The sequence below is a fragment of the Rhinoraja longicauda genome, chromosome 9, assembly GCF_053455715.1.
Source record: "Rhinoraja longicauda isolate Sanriku21f chromosome 9, sRhiLon1.1, whole genome shotgun sequence".
In the NCBI taxonomy this organism is placed as follows: Eukaryota; Metazoa; Chordata; class Chondrichthyes; order Rajiformes; family Arhynchobatidae; genus Rhinoraja; species Rhinoraja longicauda.
The window spans coordinates 65674933-65696727 of record NC_135961.1 but is presented as its reverse complement, the minus strand read 5'-3'; the positions used below and the strand labels follow the sequence as shown (position 1 = coordinate 65696727).

The 21795-nt window shown below is 43.7% G+C and overlaps 3 protein-coding genes across 4 annotated transcripts in view; 2 read left to right on the top strand and 1 right to left on the bottom strand.

Annotated features, from left to right (window-relative positions):
- Window positions 1-2094, top strand: part of LOC144596823 (protein sel-1 homolog 1-like) — a 67571-nt gene extending 65477 nt beyond the window's left edge. Inside the window, exon 20 of the mRNA XM_078405657.1 lies at window positions 1961-2094. Within this exon, the coding sequence (XP_078261783.1) occupies window positions 1961-2080 (120 nt within the window). The 3' untranslated portion in view covers window positions 2081-2094. The remainder of the gene's footprint in view (window positions 1-1960) is intronic.
- Window positions 2095-4556: 2462 nt separating this feature from the next.
- On the bottom strand, window positions 4557-21231 carry ndufaf5 (NADH:ubiquinone oxidoreductase complex assembly factor 5). Of its 2 annotated transcripts, none has more exons than XM_078405660.1 (11): window positions 20951-21231; window positions 17498-17538; window positions 17257-17320; window positions 16426-16473; window positions 15307-15410; window positions 15028-15067; window positions 13368-13565; window positions 12105-12165; window positions 11732-11815; window positions 8867-8949; window positions 4557-4764 (listed from the first exon to the last, which is right to left on the bottom strand). In XM_078405660.1, the coding sequence occupies exons 1-11, from the start codon at window positions 21161-21163 to the stop codon at window positions 4672-4674; spliced, it is 1029 nt and encodes a 342-aa protein (XP_078261786.1). In that variant the 5' UTR covers window positions 21164-21231; the 3' UTR covers window positions 4557-4671. The 2 variants fall into 2 exon arrangements, with proteins under 2 accessions (XP_078261786.1, XP_078261787.1); XM_078405661.1 differs by having other exon boundaries at window positions 20940-21230.
- Window positions 20988-21795, top strand: part of esf1 (ESF1 nucleolar pre-rRNA processing protein) — a 65201-nt gene continuing 64393 nt past the window's right edge. The window contains exon 1 of the mRNA XM_078405654.1: window positions 20988-21668. Within this exon, the coding sequence (XP_078261780.1) occupies window positions 21646-21668 (23 nt within the window). The 5' untranslated portion in view covers window positions 20988-21645. The remainder of the gene's footprint in view (window positions 21669-21795) is intronic.

Genomic DNA, 21795 nt, shown 5'->3' with positions numbered 1-21795 from the left:
ACTCTGTGCTTACTACTAATATCTGCTATCTCCTTACATATTTGCTCTTCCAATTCTCGTTCCCTATTTGGCGGTCTATAATACACCCCTATAAGTGTTGCTAAACCTTTCTCATTTCTGAGTTCCACCCAAACAGCCTCCCTAATCGAGCCTTCTAGTCTGTCCTGCCAAAGCACTGCTGTGATATCCTCCCTGACAAGCAATGCCACACCTCCACCTCTTGCCCCTCCGATTCTATCACATCTGAAACAATGAAATCCTGGAATATACAACCATACTAAAAAAAAGCAACAAGCCACACAACTACATAAAAGTTAATATAAACATCCACCAGGGCAGATTCCCCACATTCCTCAGTGATGGAAGACACAAAGTCTAATCTTCACGTTTTATTCTCCCGTGGGTGGGGCAGTCGAACCACCTGCAGTCGGGGCGGTCGAACCCCCTCATCGGGGCTGTCGAAGCTCCTGTGGTTGGAGCTCCCAAAGTTGGGTTGACCTGTTCAGCAATTCCAGCAGTTTCTCTTTTTGTTTCAGCATGAAGTACATCTACTGTTTTTTTGCTTTTCAATAGCAGGTTTTACTTATGAAAAATTAGATTAAATGAAAAATAAAATTATTGATGCTCTTCTCACGCTTACAGTTGCCTTGGGCTTTAATTTTAGACCTAGCAAGATGTTTAAATATGAGGGTTTATGGGAGTGGGAATTTGGTTGGTTATGTAGGAAAATAACTGCAGATGCTGGTACAAATTGAAGGTGTCACAAAATGCTGGAGTAACTCAGCGGATCAGGCAGCATCTCAGGAGAGAAGGAATGGATGACGTTTCGGGTCGAGACCCTTCTTCAGACTGATCTTTCGGGTCGTGACCCTTCTTCGGACGTCACCCATTCCTTCTCTCCAGAGATGCTGCCTGACCCGCTGAGTTACTCCAGTATTTTGTGATACCTCTGGTTGGTTATCATTGTCATCTCACCATGTACGAGCACATTTCGTTTAGTTTAGAGATGCAGCGTGGAAACAGGCCCTTCGGCCCACCGAGTCCAGGCCGACCAGCGATCCCCGCACACTTACACTATCCTACACGCACTAGGGACAATTACACCAAGCCAATTATCCTACAAACCTGTACGTCTTTGGAGCGTGGGAGGAAAACGGAGATCCCGGAGAAAACCCATACAGGTCATGGGGAGAACGTACAAACTCTGTACAGACAGCACTCGTTGTCAGGATGGAACCCGGGTCTCTGGCGCCGTGAAGCAGCAACTCCACCGCTGCACAACTATGCTGCCCTATAAAGTATCTAATCCAGAAAGTCCTCTCTATGCATCCAATTCCCTAACTGCAGGGATTTGAGTACGGTTCAACAGTACTTGCTCAGGCAACAGGATTTAACAGGAATATATACATACAAATGGCACTACCGTTTAATTGGATCAAGAGTGTTACTGAGACTCTAAGGGGTAGGCCATTTATCATATCATATCATATCATATATCTGCAGCCGGAAACAGGCCTTTTCGGCCCTCCAAGTCCGTGCCGCCCAGCGATCCCCGTACATTAACACTATCCTACACCCACTAGGGACAATTTTTTTTTTTTTTTACATTTACCCAGCCAATTAACCTACATACCTGAGATGTAGATGAACTGAGATGAGGAAAAACTTTTTCAATCAGTGAGTTGTAAATCTGTGGAATTCTCTGCCTCAGAAGGCAGTGGAGGCCAATTCTCTGAATGCATTCAAGAGAGGACTAGATAGAGCTCTTAAGGATAGTGGAGTCAGGGGGTATGGGGAGAAGGCAGGAACGGGGTACTGATTGTGAATGATCAGCCATGATCACATTGAATGGTGGTGCTGGCTCGAAGGGCTGAATGGCCTCCTCCTGCACCTATTGTCTATTGAGACAAATTATTTAACCAGAATAACAAATTAACGCAGCATTTTCATACTTTTGCAGCTCAGTGAAGTGTGGAAACAGATACACCTGGATCGATTGCTGAGGCGTCATTGGGATCTCTGTCTAATCATGATTTTGACTTTGCTTCTGGCTGTTTTAACGGCCTACAGGCATGGATAGAGCATGTTTTATGGGAGTTAATATTGTCAATCTTGTTAAATTGCTGTTGTCATCAATTCTGAGGCTAAGCACGGATTCATGAATTTAACCTTTCTGTAACTTCCAATGTGTCTTTTGTTACAATTTCAATACATTGTGACAAAGAAGTTGAATGTTGCATCTAGTTTATTACCATCTTTATCCACCGTTGTCCTTTCTAACGGCAGATTGATTTACGCACACCCATTAACCGGTTTATTTATATGATGCTCAAGACACAAATGAGTCCCTGTTAGTTACAGTAACTGAAGGAATGCATATGTTAAAGTTAACTTTACCATAATTAACCTGCAATAAACAGTAGATGTTATTTAAATTCAGCAATCTGGACTAGAATGTTTCCAGCGTATACACGTTTTTCTCCTCAATGGATAATTCTAGTCAATGTGGGCTCGAAGGGCCAAATGGCCTACTCCTGCGCCTATTTTTCTGTGTAGGAAAAAAAAGTGCAGATGCTGGTACAAATCGAAGGTAGACACACAATGCTAAAGTAACTCAGCGGGTCATGCAGCATCTCGGGAGAGAAGGAATGGGTGACGTTCGGGTCAAAACCCTTCTTCTGAAGGGTCTCGATCCGAAACGTCACCCATTCCTTCTCTCCCGAGATGCTGCATGACCCGCTGAATTACTCCAGCATTGTATGTCTTCCTCCTATTTTTCTATGTCAGGTCCTAGACTGTTTCTTGCCCTTTCTTCTTGAAGTCTCAGTATTAGCAGTGCTCTCTACTATATCACTGTGCTAGTGAGAGGATTGAAAGATTCTGATCCTCCACTATTGTCTTCTTTGCTTATTTTGAAAACCTTATTCAAGCTTGTTGACTTATCCCCTTGCAAAGTTGCATACATATCATGACTTAGGAGATTGGTGTACAAACTTAAAGCACACGGTATTGGGGGTTCAGTGTTGAGGTGGATAGAGAATTGGTTGGCGACAGGAAGCAAAGAGTAGGAATAAACGTGTCCTTTTCAGAATGGCAGGCAGTAACTAGTGGGGTACCGCAAGGCTCAGTGCTGGGACCCCAGTTATTTACAATATATATTAATGATTTGGACGAGGGAATTGAATGCAACATATCTAAGTTTGCGGATAACACGAAGCTGGGTGGCAATGTTAGCTGTGAGGAGGCTGCAGAGTGACTTGGATAGATTAGGCGAGTGGGCAAATGCATGGCAGATGCAATATAATGTGGATAAATGTGAGGTTATCCACTTTGGCGGCAAGAACAGGAAAGCAGAGTATTACCTGAATTGTGGCCAATTAGGAAAAGGGGAGATGCAACGTGACCTGGGTGTCATGGTACACCAGTCATTGAAAGCAAGCGTGCAGGTGCAGCAGGCAGTGAAGAAAGCGAATGGTATGTTAGCATTCATAGCAAGAGGATTTGAGTAGAGGAACAGGGAGGTTCTGCTGCAGTTGTACAGGGCCTTGGTGAGACCGCACCTGGAGTATTGTGTACAGTTTTGGTCTCCTAATCTGAGGAAAGACATTCTAGCCTTAGAGGGAGTACAGAGAAGGTTCACCAGATTGATCCCTGGGATGGCAGGACTTTCATATGAAGAAAGACTGGATAGACTAGGCTTATACTCGCTGGAATTTAGAAGACTGAGGGGGGATCTTATAGAAACATATAAAATTCTTAAGGGATTGGAGAGGCTAGATGCGAGAAGATTGTTCCCGATGTTGGGGAAGTCCAGAACCAGGGGTCACAGCTTAAGGATAAGCGGGAAGTCTTTTAGGATCGAGATGAGAAAACATTTCTTCACACAGAGTGTGGTGAGTCTGTGGAATTCTCTGCCACAGAAGGTAGTTGAGGCCAGTTCATTGGCTATATTTAAGAGGGAGTTAGATGTGGACCTTGTGGCTAAAGGGATCAGGGGGTATGGAGAGAAGGCAGGTACAGGTTACTGAGCTGGATGATCAGCCGTGATCATATTGAATGGCGGTGCAGGCTCGAAGGGCCGAATGGCCTGCTCCTGCATCTATTTTCTATGTTTCTACACTGTCTGTTTTTATGATTAACCCTTCCAATATTTCACTCTTGCTCCTTAATTACATAAAATAAAACCATCACCCATTATCTTCTGCTATTTGTGAGAACTATACTCCAAAAAGTCAGATAAAGTAATATTAGGTCGCTACTTGCAAACTGCATTCCATGTTAAAATTAAATAAATTTAAAGAGGTCCCACTGTTCCAGACACAGTATTTGAGTGAACTCCTCAGCTCAGCTGTGTCATCGGGGAAAGGTGGTGACTGAGGAATAGTTAAGAATGCACATCAGCTGCTTTTGTATAGATCATGGAATTCAAGCTTGAAAATATATTCGGAGCACAAGGAAGAGTAATCTATCTTTCATCTTGTGCAGAAAATATCGCCTGATCCAGCAGGAAAGTAAAATTCAAGTCCAATTTGAAAATGATAATCTTTTACTGTTTATATTTATACACACAATTAATATTTTACGGTAAAACGACGAACGTTCTGGATTATCGGAGATGTTGCCTGGCTGGCAGAATTTTCTGGAGGGTGAGATGTGATCTCCATTACAATTTTAAAACTCTTTATCCTTTTGTACCATCGGTTCAGACAGTTTTCCTATGTCACCCATTGATACTGAAGCCGAACCTCTCTTTGCTGGCAGAGCCTGAAAGAAAACACAGTCAAGTCTGTAGTACACGGCAGGTTGGCTGTGGCGCACGAGCTACGTTGCACAGTACAGGTAGTCCAGCGTAAGTACACACCACTCTCACATTAGTGACTTGCTAAGAACATATGCTTCTGCAACGCAACAACTGGCAATTAGCAACATTTTCAGGGTTCCCAAATGGTTTGTTCTGTCAGGACGCAACCCTTGTGTGGCCAGGGGACCCCCTGTACCTCACAGAGCAAGGGAGTCATCTCATGCGACCTGGTCAGTCTTCATCAAAATCAACATCTCTAAAATGGATTACCCCGGTCAATGTGACATTGCACTTTAAAAAATTTTTTTTTTTTAACAAATAATAATAATCGACAAACTGGTTATAGAATTCTTACATAGCTTCAATTTTTAAATTTTTTAAGAAAAAATAAAGATGAAAAGAGACTGAAAAAAAAGACTATAAACTAATAGAGAGAAAGCAAAGAAAAAAGAGAATTACAAATATAAAGATTATGGGGATAGATCCAGGAGTTAATGAGTATAGTTGTACACCCAACCCTAAACTCAAGTTTTAACTTTAGTTTTAAGTTTTAGTTTTGTGACAAACCCATTTACTTTCTTAAAATTTCAATAAATGGAGGCCATATATTAAAAAATAGATCTGGTTTGTCAATGAAGGCAAACCTTATTTTTTCCAAATGCAAGGTCTCGGTCATTTCTGTAATCCACATTTTAATTGTGGGGGTTACTGGTTTTTTCACATTGCACTTTGCCGGAGCTTCCTGCATTCCATTCGGCCAAAGGATTTCTTATACCAACCGCAGAATGTTAGCAGACAAACCCAACTAAGCAGTTAAAGTGCAAATGGCATTTTGGCCTTTATTGCAACAGGTGAGGTACAGGGGCTGTCACGGTGACGCAGCGGTAGAGTTGCTGCCTTACAGCGAATGCAGCGCCGGAGACCCGGGTTCCATCCCAACTACGGGTGCCGTCTGTACGGAGTTTGTACGTTCTCCCTGTGAACTGCATGGGTTTTCTCTGGGATCTTCGGTTTTCTCCCACACTCCAAAGACGTGCAGGTTTGTGGGTTAACTGGTTTGGTAAATGTAAAGATTGTCCCTAGTGGGTGTAGGATAGTGTTAATGTGCGGGGATCGCAGGTCGGCGCGGATCCGATGGGCCATAGGGCCTGTTTCCGCGCTGTATCTCTAAACTAAACTAAAAATAAAGGTTTGGAGCATAAGAATAGGGAGGATGTTTATACGTCATCGGAGCAGAATTAGGCCATTCGGCCCATCAGGTCTACTCCACCATTCAATCATGAGTGATCTATCTCTCCCTCTCAACCCCATTCTTCAGCCTTCTCCCCATAACCCTTTACACCCGTACTAATCAACAATCGGTCATTCTCCAAAACTCTCATTCTTCTCCCAGACTGTCAAACTGTCTGAGTCGGTCGATCTTCTGACAGTTAGACAATAGACAATAGACAATAGACAATAGGTGCAGGAGTAGGCCATTCAGCCCTTCGAGCCAGCACCGCCATTCAATGCGATCATGGCTGATCACTCTCAATCAGTACCCCGTTCCTGCCTTCTCCCCATACCCCCTCACTCCGCTATCCTTAAGAGCTCTATCCAGCTCTCTCTTGAAAGCATCCAACGAACTGGCCTCCACTGCCTTCTGAGGCAGAGAATTCCACACCTTCACCACCCTCTGACTGAAAAAGTTCTTCCTCATCTCCGTTCTAAATGGCCTACCCCTTATTCTCAAACTGTGGCCCCTTGTTCTGGACTCCCCCAACATTGGGAACATGTTATCTGCCTCTAATGTGTCCAATCCCCTAATTATCTTATATGTTTCAATAAGATCCCCCCTCATCCTTCTAAATTCCAGTGTATACAAGCCCAATCGCTCCAGCCTTTCAACATACGACAGTCCCGCCATTCCGGGAATTAATCTAGTGAACCTACGCTGCACGCCCTCCATAGCAAGAATATCCTTCCTCAAATTTGGAGACCAAAACTGCACACAGTACTCCAGGTGCGGTCTCACCAGGGCCCGGTACAACTGTAGAAGGACCTCTTTGCTCCTATACTCAACTCCTCTTGTTACGAAGGCCAACATTCCATTGGCTTTCTTCACTGCCTGCTGAACCTGCATGCTTCCTTTCATTGACTGATGCACTAGGACACCCAGATCTCGTTGAACTCCCCCTCCTCCTAACTTGACACCATTCAGATAATAATCTGCCTTTCTATTCTTACTTCCAAAGTGAATAACCTCACACTTATCTACATTAAACTGCATCTGCCATGTATCCGCCCACTCACACAACCTGTCCAGGTCACCCTGCAGCCTTATTGCATCTTCCTCACAATTCACACTACCCCCCAACTTAGTATCATCTGCAAATTTGCTAATGGTACTTTTAATCCCTTCGTCTAAGTCATTAATGTATATCGTAAATAGCTGGGGTCCCAGCACCGAACCTTGCGGTACCCCACTGGTCACTGCCTGCCATTCCGAAAGGGACCCATTTATCCCCACTCTTTGCTTTCTGTCTGTTAACCAATTTTCTATCCATGTCAGTACCCTACCCCCAATACCATGTGCCCTAATTTTGCCCACTAATCTCCTATGTGGGACCTTGTCGAAGGCTTTCTGAAAGTCGAGGTACACCACATCCACTGACTCTCCCTTGTCAATTTTCCTAGTTACATCCTCAAAAAATTCCAGTAGATTTGTCAAGCATGATTTCCCCTTCGTAAATCCATGCTGACTCGGAACGATCCCGTTACTGCTATCCAAATGCTCAGCAATTTCGTCTTTTATAATTGACTCCAGCATTTTCCCCACCACTGATGTCAGACTAACTGGTCTATAATTACCCGTTTTCTCTCTCCCTCCTTTCTTAAAAAGTGGGATAACATTTGCTATTCTCCAATCCACAGGAACTGATCCTGAATCTATAGAACATTGAAAAATGATCTCCAATGCTTCCACTATTTCTAGAGCCACCTCCTTAAGTACTCTGGGATGCAGACCATCAGGCCCTGGGGATTTATCAGCCTTCAGTCCCATCAGTCTACCCAAAACCATTTCCTGCCTAATGTGGATTTCCTTCAGTTCCTCCATCACCCTAGGTTCTCCAGCCCCTAGAACATTTGGGAGATTGTGTGTATCTTCCTCAGTGAAGACAGATCCAAAGTAACGGTTTAACTCGTCTGCCATTTCTTTGTTCCCCATAATAAATTCCCCTGCTTCTGTCTTCAAGGGACCCACATTTGCCTTGACTATTTTTTTCCTCTTCACGTACCTAAAAAAACTTTTGCTATCCTCCTTTATATTATTGGCTAGTTTACCCTCGTACCTCATCTTTTCTCCTCGTATTGCCTTTTTAGTTAACAGGGCTTTGGAGTTCCTGGAATTCTGTGCGCCCCTACCCAAGGATATAGTAGCTTTGGAGGCAGTCCAGAGCTGACTCAGCAGGCTAAGTCCTGGGATGGGATGGTCACATTCATGTGATTAAACGTGAAAATATATTTCAATGAGCTGAAAGGATTTTTTAGATTGTAGATTTTTAGATTTAGAGATACAGCGCGGAAACAGGCCATTCGGCCCACCGACTCCATGCCGCCCAGCAATCCCCGCACATTTAACACTATCCTACACACACTAGGGACAATTTTTACATTTACCCAGTCAATTAACCTACAAACCTGTACGTCTTTGGAGTATGGGAGGAAAACGAAGATCCCAGAGAAAACCCACGCAGGTCACGGGGCGAACGTACAAACTCCGTACAGACGGCGCCCGTAGTCAGGATCGAACCCGGGTCTCCGGCGCTGCATTCGCTGTAAGGCAACAACTCTACCACTGCGCCACCGTGAACAGGATGGGCAAAGGGCTACAAAAATGATGTTTTTAAACATCTTGAACAGTAATCCAATATTTCTACAGTGTTTCTGTACAAGAAACTCTTAAGAATTTCCTTTCAACTGTCCAATTGTCAGTATCTGTCCGTATGAAATCAAAGGAGCTGCACAATGTCCAAGTCCACACATGGATTTTTTTTTGGCTTAGAAAGATTGGAAATCGCCTACCTGTGATTCATGGGGTTTCCAGCCAATCATATACAGAATCTGAAACGTCGCCGGCACAGAACCATCCTTGTTGCCGTACATCTCTTTGGTGAGAGACAAATAAAAGTTTAATTTAGTACAATTGATCCAAATATTATGTGTTTTACTTTTGTTAACTTTTAGCAATTGCTACTGCTTGCAACACACCAGAGGATGATTTAAGCCAATTCTATCTGGAAAAATATCAGAAATCGCAGCACACGTTATGAAGCCAAAACATAATTGTCAAGTTAAGAGAAGTTGTGAATCTGCGTGATGGGTCGTGGGTATATGGAACAAGCTGCCAATGGAGGTAGTTGAGCCACGTGCCATAACTATATTTAAAAAATACTTGGACAGGTACATGGATAGGAAAGATTTAGAGGGAGAGAGGAGGAAACATCCTTTCCACATCCACTCTATCTATGCCTTTCATTATTCTGTAAGTTTCAATGAGGTCCCTCCTCAACCTTCTGAACTCCAGCGAGTAAAGGCCCAGTGTTGTCAAATGCTCATATGCTGGTTGGTGGTGCTGGCTCGAAGGGCCGAATGGCCTACTCCTGCACCTATTGTCTGTTGTGTAACCCACCCATTCCTGGAATCATTCTCGTCTAGGAAGGAACTGCAGATGCCGAGGCAGGAAAATGGGATCAGGAGGCAGAGATTGAATGGTGGCGTGGACTCGATGGGCCGAATGGCCTAATTCGACTCCTATAACTTGTGAATCCCTAATTTCCTTCATTGGTCAGTGTCCTCTTTCCTCACTTATCTTTTTTGCTGGGTTCTAAATATTACTTAAGAATACTGCAAAAGCCCCGTTACTGACACGATCCATCATTTTGCTGATGGCTGACGGAAGATAGGTGACAGTAATTTCTTTGAATAGGATTTGTCCTGCTTTTAGTGAGAACACACCTGGACAATTATCTGCATTGTTGGGTAGATGCCTGGGGTGTGATAATACCAAAATAGCATGCCCAGGAGCGGTGCTCGTTCTTGAGTATCAATCTGCAGTATGGCATTCACCCGGGATGCTGCCTGATCCTACAGCCTAACTATGCTCACTACTGTTAGCATATCGTAACAGCATGTGGAATGAATCAAATTGTCTTAAGACTAGCTTTTGTGACCCAGTTTCAGATTAGTTTGTCATTATACATTAGGGTGCAATAATACAGTCACTGAAAGGAAGCATGCAGGTACAGCAGGCAGTGAAGAAAGCTAAGGACATGTTGGCCTTCATAACGAGAGGATTTGAGTACAGGAGCAAAGAGGTCCTTCCGCAGTTGTACAGGGCACTGGTGAGACCACACCTGGAGTACTGTGTGCAGTTTTGGTCTCCAAATTTGAGGAAGGACGTTCTTGCTATTGAGGGAGTGCAGTGTATGTTCACTAGGTTAATTCCTGGAATGACGGGACTGACATATGATGAAAGAATGGAACGACTGGGTTTGTATACACTGGAATTTAGAAGGATGAGAGGGGATCTTATAGAAACATCTACAATTATTATGGGATTAGGCACGCTAGATGCAGGAAAGATGTTCCCGATATTGGGGGAGTTCAGAACCAGGGGCCACAGTTTAAGAATAAGGGGTAGGCCATTGAGAACTGAGATGAGGAAAGGTAGACACAAAATGCTGGAGTAACTCAGCGGGACAGGCAGCATCTCTGGATAGACGCAATGGGTGACGTTTCTGGTCGAGACCCTTCTTCAGACTGATAAGATGAGGAAAAACCTTTTCACCCAGAGTTGTGAATTCGTGGAATTCTCTGCCTCATAAGGCAGTGGAGGCCGACTCACTGGATGCATTCAAAAGAGAGTTTCATAGAGCTCTTAGCGCTAGTGGAATCAAGGGATATGCGGAGAAGGCAGGAACGGGGTACTGATTGTGGATGATCAGCCATGATCACATTGAATGGCGGTGCTGGCTCGAAGGGCCGAATGGCCTACTCCTGCATCTATTTTCTATGTATCAATGATATTCCTTGTTCACATGAAGTTCCTCGAGTAAACAGTTAAGAAACAGTTAAACAGGTACATGGATAAGACAGGTTTGGAGGGATATGGACCAAACACAGGCAGGTGGGGCATGTTGGGCCGAAGGGCCCGTTTCCACACTATATAACTGTATGATTGTCGTACAACAAAATATTAAAGTCCAATAACGGAATGAGGTAGAGCTAAGAGTATGTGGCAGCATCTCAGGGAATGGGATGTTTGAAAGCGGTGATTAGTGCAGGAGGGTAGACACAAAATGCTGGAGTAACTCAGCGGGCCAGGCAGCATCTCTGGAGAGAAAGAATGGGTGACGTTTCGGGTCGAGACCCTTCTTCAGACTTGAACTAGTTTAGGTGCTGTAAGAAAATAACTGCAGATGCTGGTACAAATCGAAGGTATTTATTCACAAAAAGCTGGAGTAACTCAGCAGGTCAGGCTGAGAAGGAATGGGCGACGTTTCAGACTGAAGAAGGGTCTCGACCTGAAACGTCGCCCATTCCTTCTCTCCTGAGATGCTGCCTGACCTGCTGAGTTACTCCAGCTTTTTGCGAACTAGTTTAGGAGTCTGTTAAGAGCAGGGAAGATGCTGTTGGTACATGGTGGCACATGAGGAAAAGGCAGGGATGAAATATTATCCATTTGGGACTAAAAATGATTCTACGTGCTTCTGACTTTCCTTCAGAATATTGAAGCTGAGGGAATGTACTGGCATTAATTAAAAATATCAACCATCATTTGAGCAGAAAAGCTGGCTTATGCGTGCTCCCTTTATATCCTAATGTCCATTATGTACTTTCTAACTCACACCAAATATCAGATTCAGGTCCAACCTTTCATTCACTCACCTTTGTAGATTGCTGCAGCTGCTAGTATGGTATCCCTGTGCAACATGGATTTCCTGTTCCAAGCACAATTGCTCTCTCCCATACCTTCAGATTTAGAGATGCAAAACTATCAGGAGATTTAAAAGAAATCACGTTACGTATCCAGCGTTGGCTCGAGGGGTTAAAAGGTTACCGTTTTGTAAATATCACTTTTTTCATCTGAGGGATTGTGCATTTCTGCACCGCCACAATATTTCATATTTTGTTCTCAAAGCTATATGCACAAAGGCAATGCACGATTTGTGTAGATTTTTATAAAAAAATCATATCAATTAAACAAACAATTGAGAATAGACCAAATAACATTTCTGTAGTCACAGCCACCTCCACCAACCTTGCAAGTCCTCCATTACTTCAAAGATCCCTGGATAGTTGACCTGGATTTCATCAATGTCCTGTAGAAAATTAACACACAGGACTTAAAATATTTATTTTACAGATCTTTAAATGGTACACTATTTCCTGCACTACTCCACAGAAACATAGAAAATAGGTGCAGGAGGAGGCCATTTGGCCCTTCGAGCCAGCACCGCCATTCATTGTGATCATGGCTGATCATCCACAATCAGTAACCTGTGCCTGCCTTCTCCCCTTATCCCTTGATTCCACTAGCCCCCAGAGCTCTATCTAACTCTCTTGTTAATATTTCCCTGTTAATATTTCATAATTAACCATCTCACCAATTTTGTTCTGATGTATAACTAAGAGGCAAGTTAAGTGTGCGCAGTTGAGATAAAGGTGACAAAATTGTAACCGCCAATCTTTCTGCAAAATTGCACTTTTAAAATATTTTAAGCATGTGTTAAATACCTTGAAATAAATGTCAATGATCCAAACGGGGAATATGCTAATTGTGTAGGTGGCGTTTTGTTTTAAGGCACGGCATTAATATGGTAATTGGCAGAGGGAACCGTAACACAATGAATGGCACGTCACTTTCCCACCGGGTTCAAAGAGAATTGAATGTGACCTGCTGCCCCATACCTCTAAATGGGCATTTAATAACATAACATAACATAACAACACTTTATTGTCATTCGGCACAACACCGAACAAAATTTCAGCAGTCACAAAACACAGCAAAAAGAAAAAAAACACAGGACACCCGACCCCAACACAAACATCCATCACAGTGACTCCAAACACCCCCTCACTGTGATGGAGGCAACAAAACTTCCCCTCTCTTCCCCCCGCACCCACGGACAGGCAGCTCGACCCCTACCGAGGCAACCGACACGCACAGCCCCCGCAAGAGGATGGAACGTCCCGCGGCCGCACCGGGCGATGTTAAGTACAGATAATATACAGAAGCCAATTAACCTACAAACGTGCACATCTTTGAAATGTGAGAGGAAACCACAGCACCCGGAGGAAACCCACACAATCACGGGGAGAATGTATAAACTCTGTACAGTCAGCACCCATAGTCAGGATCGAACACTGTAAGGCAGCGACTCCCACTGCACCACTGTGTCGCCCAGTGCAACAAAAAATATTTTTTTCAGAATATATCCTTCAAATTTATTTTTTTCTTGACACTCTTCATAATATAAACTATGAAACAAACAATTTAGAAACAAATCTTTATTTGCCTCACCACAGTTAGCATGTTAAATCCTGCTTGTTGCAAGAGATTTCCGAGGTCGGCCACGGCAGTGAACGGTGAAACGTGAGGTGCAAACCCTCCTTCACGTTCCAGCTCGGCGAGCTGCAGGGAACAGCGAAGCTCATACAAGGTCTCCCCTCCCATCATGGCGCCAATGAAAACGCCATCTGGTTTCAAGGAATTATTAATCTACAGAGGGGAAAAAAAGGATCATCACTGTAACCAGAACAGTTAGTGTATCTCCTAAAATTACCAGTCAATGAATGTATTTGGTGGTGCATGCCACAAACCTATTTCTGCTCAATATAATTTGAGTTCCAGTACATTTTGGGAAAAATTCTCAAATAGTTCAAAGATTGTAAATCAGCATTACAGCTCTAATTTCCTTTTTGCGCAGTATCATCTTGCTAAGAGTCTTTATTTTAGACTTTAGACTACAGCGTGGAAACAGGCCCTTTGACTCACCGAGTCCACTGTCCAGCGATCACCCCGTACACTGACACTATCCTTGGGACAATTGCTGGGTACAATTTACAATTTTACCGAAGCCAATTAGCCTACAAACCTGTACATCTTTGGTGTGTGGGAGAAACCGAAGCACCCGGAGCAAACTCACATGGTCACTGGGAGAACGTACAAACTCCGTACAGACAGCACCAGAAGTCAGGATCGAACTCGGCTCTCTGGTGCTGTAAGGCAGCAACTCTACTGCTGTGCCACCCACAAAAGTCAGAGCTATAGACCCCAGAAACAAGCCCTTCACCCCAACTCGTCCATGTCAACCAACCTACTTGCCAATGCCCTCCAAACCTTTCTTATCCATGTACCTGCCCAAATACCCTGTAAATGCCATAACTGTACCTGCCTCTACCACTTCCTCTGGCAGCTTGGTCCATAAATTCCAGGCATGTGAGCGAGGTAATAAAAAAAAAGAGGAAAAGAGCAGAGCGCTTGCACGAGGCATACAGCCGGGGGGGGGGGGGGGGGACAAAAATTTAAAAGGCGAAAATCTGCATAAAATTCACATGCCTGAAATTCACCATCCTTTGCATGAAAAAGTTGCCCCTCAGAACCTTTTCAATGGGATTCTCTCATTACTTTTCTTCAGACAGAACGAGATTGAGTGGTTTTCCTATGGTTCTCTGGTCACTCTACCAGGCTAAACCCTCCTCAGTTCATCCAAAAGTTCCCCATCTCAACCTGGGACCAGATGTTCCCCTTCACTGCTCCACATTTGCACAGTGACCCCTCCAATGGGCAACTTTCATCCTCCTCTTTATCGCTGTCCACATCCACAACTCACCATCTCTTGAACTGAATAATACCTTTTCTCATATTGTGTATTTCATTACTGAACAATACAATAATGTGTCAAATTTGAAAAATTCAATGTAATACAAATGAGAGGTTAAGATGCTGCTTTTACAGAAATGAATTGGTTTTCTTGGAACATTTGGCTGTATGTTTTTTTATAAACATGAAATATGTCTCAACAGTTACAACATCAAGCCTTCGTGGCATGGCTGTGCACCTGATGATCACTTTCTTTTACTAACAGGAACTCAGCAGGTCAGGCAGCACCTGGGGGGGAATGGACAGGCAACACTTTTCTTTAGCTATTTGTTTGGAATTGTGGAGAAAACATTTTCACCTGCTTGAAGGCTCCTGGGAGGTCATTCACCCAATGTAAACTAAAAATGAAAGGGCAGATTTTAAGTAACAAAGCAAATTTCAAAAGATAAACATTTTCAAATTGTACAGGAATTCAAATCAAATCAAACTATTTTTCAAAATTCAAATAAAATCAGTTGAGTTTCAGGAAACATTTACAAATAATTACACGCAAACAATGTTTCTATCAAGGATGGGGATTAATACTAATTAATTGTTGGTATTAATCATTTAAAGCAGGGATGATTTAATCACACACCTCAGACTGCTAACAATGAGATCAAATGTATTTTCTTGGAAGGGGAGAAACTCTTCATCTGCTAGGATATGATAGGTGGGAATTTCCGTCTCAATTGGATATTTCTGCAAAGGTACATTAAAAGCAATAAGGTTAGCAATTTGCAGCTGCTTTAATAGGTACAGTTGCAACAAAAATAGCACACATATAAAAATAGAGCATTTCTATATTCTTGATTAGTACAGGTATCAGAGGTAATGGGGAGAAAGCAGGTGAATGGGGTTAGGAGGGAGAGATTGATCAGCCATGATTGAATGGCAGAGTAGACTTGATGGGCCAAATGGCCCAATACTATTCCTATCACTTATGACCTTATGAATATCTATTCTCTCTTCCTTCCAAGACCTATCTCTCATTCTGCAAGCCATGTCAAAGACAAATACAGCACTGAGGCTGCTCCGGAAGGGAGTACAGTGGACAAAATATTTACTAGGCCTCCCAACTTTATTCACGATTCATCTGGGGAAAGAAGTACACCCCTCCATTTTGTGCCACCAGGTAAACTGAGGTATGAGGAGGATAACATTTGGGGCATTATTCCTATCCTACAATAGAAAACATTGTTATATCAATACATTTATAGATATTCTGCTTTTGAGCAGCATCGGAAAAAAATATATACTGCAAGATACGAGCGTCTGATGAATCTGAAGAAGGGTCTCGATCCTAAACGTCACCCATTCCTTCTCTGCAGAGATGCTGCCTGTCCCGCTGAGTTACTCCAGCATTTTGTGTCTTAATATATATATATGTAAAGAGGATAAAACCGCTGTATTTAACTCTGTATATCGCGTATTAACGTTTTGTTATCACAATTATTGGTCTCTATTTTTCAAGCAAGTATTGCTTGATCACCGTGCCAAAGATGCTTAGTTCCACCTTTCAAAGAAACCATTCAGGAGCAGATCCATGAGCAATGATCAGAGGCAAGACCACAAAACATTGGAAACATGAAGGCAACAGTCAACGACAACATTTATTTTTAATTATCTCTTAATTTTTACATGAAGTTTGAACTGTAATGTCTAGGCCTGCATATTCTTTCCAAACTAAAATGCTTTTCATGAACAAAGAACCTACCAAAACATTCTCTGCAACATCGATTTGAAAGAGTTTTTGAACAGTATCCTGAAACAACAGAAACAGGATTAATTAATAAATAACCAAAGTTTGTTTCAAAAATGAAGAAATTTTCACAGTGATAGTGTGGAAACAGGCCCGTCGGTCCAACTTGTCCACACTGGCCAACATGTCCCAGCTACACTAGTCCCACCTGCCTTTATTTGGCCCAGATCCCTCTAAACCTGTCCCAATGTACCTACCTACATTTTCTTTTAAATGTTAAGATAGTAAATGAAGGTGTTAAAAAATAGATACTCAGTTTTTGTGTATCATCCTTCATGTGAAAGCAAATAATGGGGTACTTTCTATGCACCAAGCTACCTCGATAATTTCATAGTTGTTTTACAGCTTTGAAATGATGCTTCATGGTTTTCCAGTTTTTCTCATGACTTCAGAACTATTAACACCAATATTTCAAAAATGTATGCAGTACATAGATGTTTCAAGATGCAAAATAAAAAGTGATGAAAGAGATAGCACAATGCATCATTGGATTTAAATTTATCTGAAATACTTTTTCAGTGTTTTGGATGGTATATTGATTATGCATTGTCATACCTACCATCAGACACAATATGTAATACTTTCCAACCGACTCGAAAAGCTGCCAATTTGTTGAGTAATTATGGTGTGGATTTGTACTCAAGAGGAAACTGGCCGAGATTTCCAATTTAAAGTCATACTGTATTTTAAAGCAGATGAGAAACCAAGTCTTTGATGTAAAACTAAACCTCAGTTGAAAAAGATACACGTTTATTGAAGCCAAATGGCCAATGCCTGTTCACTTACCTTGGTTAGGTTTCCTGCTATATAGCCTTTGCCACATCCAATGTCAAGTGCAACAGGGAAAGTTCTAAAAGAAGGAAAAAAAGGTGAAGTCGGACCCAGATATAATTTCATGCAATTTCAATTTCATTTCAATTTTTTGAACAATATAGTTTTAACTATATTGTGGGAGAAGATTAATAATATTTAGGCGAACTGCAAATAGAAAAACACAGCAGAAAAAATCCTAGCGGGTCAATCTTACCTCACAATATCCAAAACACGATCTGCAATTCTGCTTCCAACCTGTACAATTGCAAAATTGTGATATCGATCATTTGGAAAGGTTCAGTAATTGGATCTTAAAATGTGAAACTATGATCTGTTTTACAATAGATCAGTCAAAATCTCATTCACCAGTTGAACAAGCTTACATAGAAATATAGAAAGTAGGTGCAGGAAGAGGCCATTTGGCCCTTCAAGCCAGCACCGCCATTCATTGTGATTATGGCTGATCATCTGCAATCAGTAACCTGTGCCTGCCTTCTCCCCATATCCCTTGATTCCACGAGCCCCTAGAGCTCGACCTAACTCTCTTTTAAATTCATCCAGTGAATTGACCTCCACTGCCCTCTGTGGCAGAGAATTTCACAAATTCACAACTCTCTGGGTAAAAAAGTTTCTTCTCACCTCAGTTTTAAATGGCCTCCCCTAGACTGTCTCCCCTGGTTCTGGACTCCCCCAACATTGGGAAATGTTTTCCTAGCATCTAGCTTTTATAATTTTATACATCTCTATAAGACCCCCTCTCATTCTTCTAAACTCCAGTGAATACAAGCCTAGTCTTTCCAATCTTTCCTCATATAACTGTCCCTCCATCCCAGGGATTAACCTCGTGAATCTACGCTGCACTGCCTCAATAGCAATTACGTCCTTCCTCAAATTAGACGACCAAAACTGCACACAATACTCCAGATGTGGTCTCACCAGGGCTCGATACACCTGCAGAAGGACTTCTTTGCTCTTGTACTCAAATCCCTTCGTTATGAAGGCCAACATGCCATTAGCTTTCTTCACTGCCTGCTGTACCTGCACGCTTACTTTCAGTGACTGGTGTACAAGGACACCAAGGTCTCGTTGCAGCTTCAAGGACAATGTGTAGGAAAGAGCACCAGATGCTGATTTACACCAAAGATAGACAAAATTGCTGGAGTAACTCAGTGCTGGAGTCAGGCAGCACCTCTAGAGAAAAGAAATGTGACCTTTCAGGTCAAGATCCTTCTTCAGACTGAAAGTCAGGGGAGAGGGCGATAGAGGGTGTGGCAGAACTCTCGTTGGAGAGCCAACCTATTCCTTTTCTCCAGAGATGCTCTCTGACCCACTGAGTTACACCACCTTTTCGTGTCTATCTTCAGGAACTAACTGCCTACTACTTTTGTACTGTGGGTATATTTCAAAGCAATGCCCACACTGCATCCATTCTCCAAGATATTACATGCTGACATTCACAAAATGACACAAAGTGCTAGAATAACTCAGGTCAGGCAGCATCTCTGGAAAACATGGACAGGTGAAGGTTCGGGTTAAGACCCTTCAGACTGATTGTAGTGGTGGGAAAGGAGGCTGGAAAAGGGGAAAGCAGGACAAAGCATGGCAGGTGATAGGTCAACGCAGGTGAGGGTTTTTTGATGGTTAGAGCAAAAGCCTGAGATAAGAACAGAAGGGTTGAGATAGGTTTTAAGAGTTCTGGATTGTGAAACCTGAGGAAACACAATTCAGTCTGGCCATCCAAATGTTATTATTTATTCCCTCCACAAACATTGTGAATTCACCAGAATGTTTTGACTGTTCCCAGAATGGATTCACAAGGAATTTCAGTGCTTAGATTTTTATTACATGGAATGACTGACATTATTTTGACATGATTACCAACTTAATATGTGCATGAGCATCTCAGCCTGAACTGCAAACCAAATAAAACAACGTAACTGGAAAATTCGAAGCTTTTTCAAAAAACGGAGGAAATTATAAAAATCTAAAGGGATAGAATCGTTCTGTGGTAGCGATACCAAATTATATTGTAAATAAACTCAGCAAGAAATAGCAATTATCTCCCACTTTAATGTCTTTGAATTGCGAATGGCATACTTTATTGTTTATTTAGAAACAAAGAACCTCATTTTGTGGGTGACAAAGTCTCGTCCAAAAGACTTGTTTTTTTGGATGACAATAAAGGTTATTCTGATTCTGATTTGCTACTTCTTAGCAAGACTATAAATATCAGAAACCTTTAGTAGACCCAAAATGCTGGGCGTAACTCAGGCAGCATCTCTGGAGAGAAGGGTTGAAACCCTTGTTCGGACTGAGAATCAAGGGGGAAGGGTGACTAGAGATCAGGAAGGGCAAGGTGTGAAAATGGGAAAATGTACAAGGTTAGAGGTTCTGCTTGGTCTCCTATTCCTCCAAAACCTCCAAGAAGAAACACACTGCATAAAAAAACTAAATAAGTGAAGATCACATGAACCAATCATCCAAAAGATGCCAGTGACATTAAATGTCTTTTTTTTTTTAAGTGGAAATGTCAAAGACTACAGAGGCAAAGTTTAAAGGAGATGTGTAGGGCACGCTTATTTTACACAGACAGTGATGGAACACGCTGCCATGGGTGGTGGTGCAGGCAGATACGATAGTGGTGTTTAAGAGACTTTTGGATAGGTATGTGGATGTTCAGGGAATGGAGGGATATGGATTAAGTGCAGGCAGATCATAGTTGGTCTTGCGATTGTGTTCAGCACAGACATTAGGATCGAGGGGCCTGTTCTGGTGCTATATTGTTCTACAGCTACATATTGGGACATACGACAATAAAACACTTGACTTTCTTATGATAGACACAAAATGCTGAAATAACTCAGTGGGACAGGCAGCATCTCTGTAGAAGAGGAATAGGTGACATTTCGGGTCAAGTCAAGTCAAGTCAATTTATTTGTATAGCACATTTAAAAACAACCCACGTTGACCAAAGTGCTGCACATCTGACTAGGAAAAAAAAAGAAACATACAGTGGCAGGCAGCCAAACACAACGGCGCGGCCATCTTGAACAAAATGTTAATTCAATGTTAATTCGAGACGAAACATCCTTCTTGCCCTGAAACGTCACCCATTTGTTCTCTTCAGAGATGCTGCCTGTCCTGCTGAGTTACTCCAGCATTTTGTGTCTATCTTCGGCGTAAACCAGCACCTGCAGTTCCTTCCTGCGCATCTTGAATCTCTTGTCCTCTGTTCACTCCAGACCCCTTTATGACAGGTTGTAATCGTTCACACCGAGATGCATTGGAGAATAGAACAACTCTTTTCCTCTCTTCACTTGACCGGCTGCTTGTTTCCAGCATTTAGTTTTGTTTCTAAACGTTGTGTGACCTTGAGGGTCACACCCTCCCTCCTCCCACCCCCACCCTACTCCCACCCCTCTCTCACCCTCACCCTCTCCTCCCTCACGCTCTCCTTCCTCCCTCATCCTCTCCTTCCTCCCTCCCCCCCTCACCCTCTCCTCCCTCCCTCACCCTCACCTCCCTCTCCCCCTCCTCTCCTCACCTCACCCCCTCACCCTCCCCCCTCACCCTCTCCTCCCTCACCCTCCCCCCCCACCCTCTCCTCACCCTCCCCCCCCTCACCCTCCCCCCCCTCACCCTCTCCCTCCCCTTACCCTCTCCTCACCTCCTCCCTCAGGTAGTCGCACTGCCCGCCATCGCCCGCTGCGGCCGCCGCCCACTTCTTCTGCCGCCTCTTCATTCCCCGGTCGAAGACATTGGCCGAGCTCCCGGCCGCCGAGGCCTGAGTCCGCCGGGGGCAGCAGCAGCCAGTGGGGGAGGCCGGGGGGTGCGGGCGGAGACGGAGGGCGGCGGGAAGGAGCCGCCAGGCGCCGCTCATCTCCTCCAACGGCCCGACGACGGCGACGGCCAGACCCGCCACTGCGCCTGCGTCCCGACCGGAGCCGGCTCAACGGCCACTGGAGCTCATGCGCGCGCACACGGCACTCTGCAGCCAAGTCCGGACCTCGCCACTACGCGTGCGTATTCCCGGCACCCACTCGACAGTACGCATGCGCCACACCTGGCACTTTATAAGGCACACTCAGCGCATGCAGCTGCCCGGCGCTTGCCAAACAATCCAACACTACCCATGCGCTCCCGCCCGGCACTCTGCTGCCGAATCTCGACACTACGCATGCGCTCTCCCGGCACCCGCCAAACATTCGACGCTGCGCAGGCGCGTCCGGCTCCTCAACGGCCGATCCTCGCAACTGCCGGGCCCCCGCAGTGCGCATGCGCCCCGGACCCTCTTCCCGATGCAACCACTCGACCAAAGGGGAGCTCTGCCGTTCCAAATGAACAACAGTCGGCAGCAGAGCAATGACTGCCATCATTTATGCAAGGTGATTAAATTATTTATAATATTTTCATTAGAATTGTTGGATGACACAGTATTTCGCGCGTGGTTTGTTGGAGCCTGAGTTGTAATGTTGAGGCCGACCTCCCCCCCGGCTACTGGGTGATGGTGGG

Excerpts from the sequence above, each read along its gene's own strand:
- ndufaf5 (XM_078405660.1), bottom strand. The coding sequence starts at position 21,163 with ATGAGCGGCGCCTGGCGGCTCCTTCCCGCCGCCCTCCGTCTCCGCCCG. Across the intron at positions 16,474-17,256 it reads TAGCAGGAAACCTAACCAAG|GATACTGTTCAAAAACTCTT; the intron begins GTAAGTGAACAG and ends CTGTTGTTTCAG. Across the intron at positions 15,411-16,425 it reads ATGTTGCAGAGAATGTTTTG|AAATATCCAATTGAGACGGA; the intron begins GTAGGTTCTTTG and ends GTACCTTTGCAG.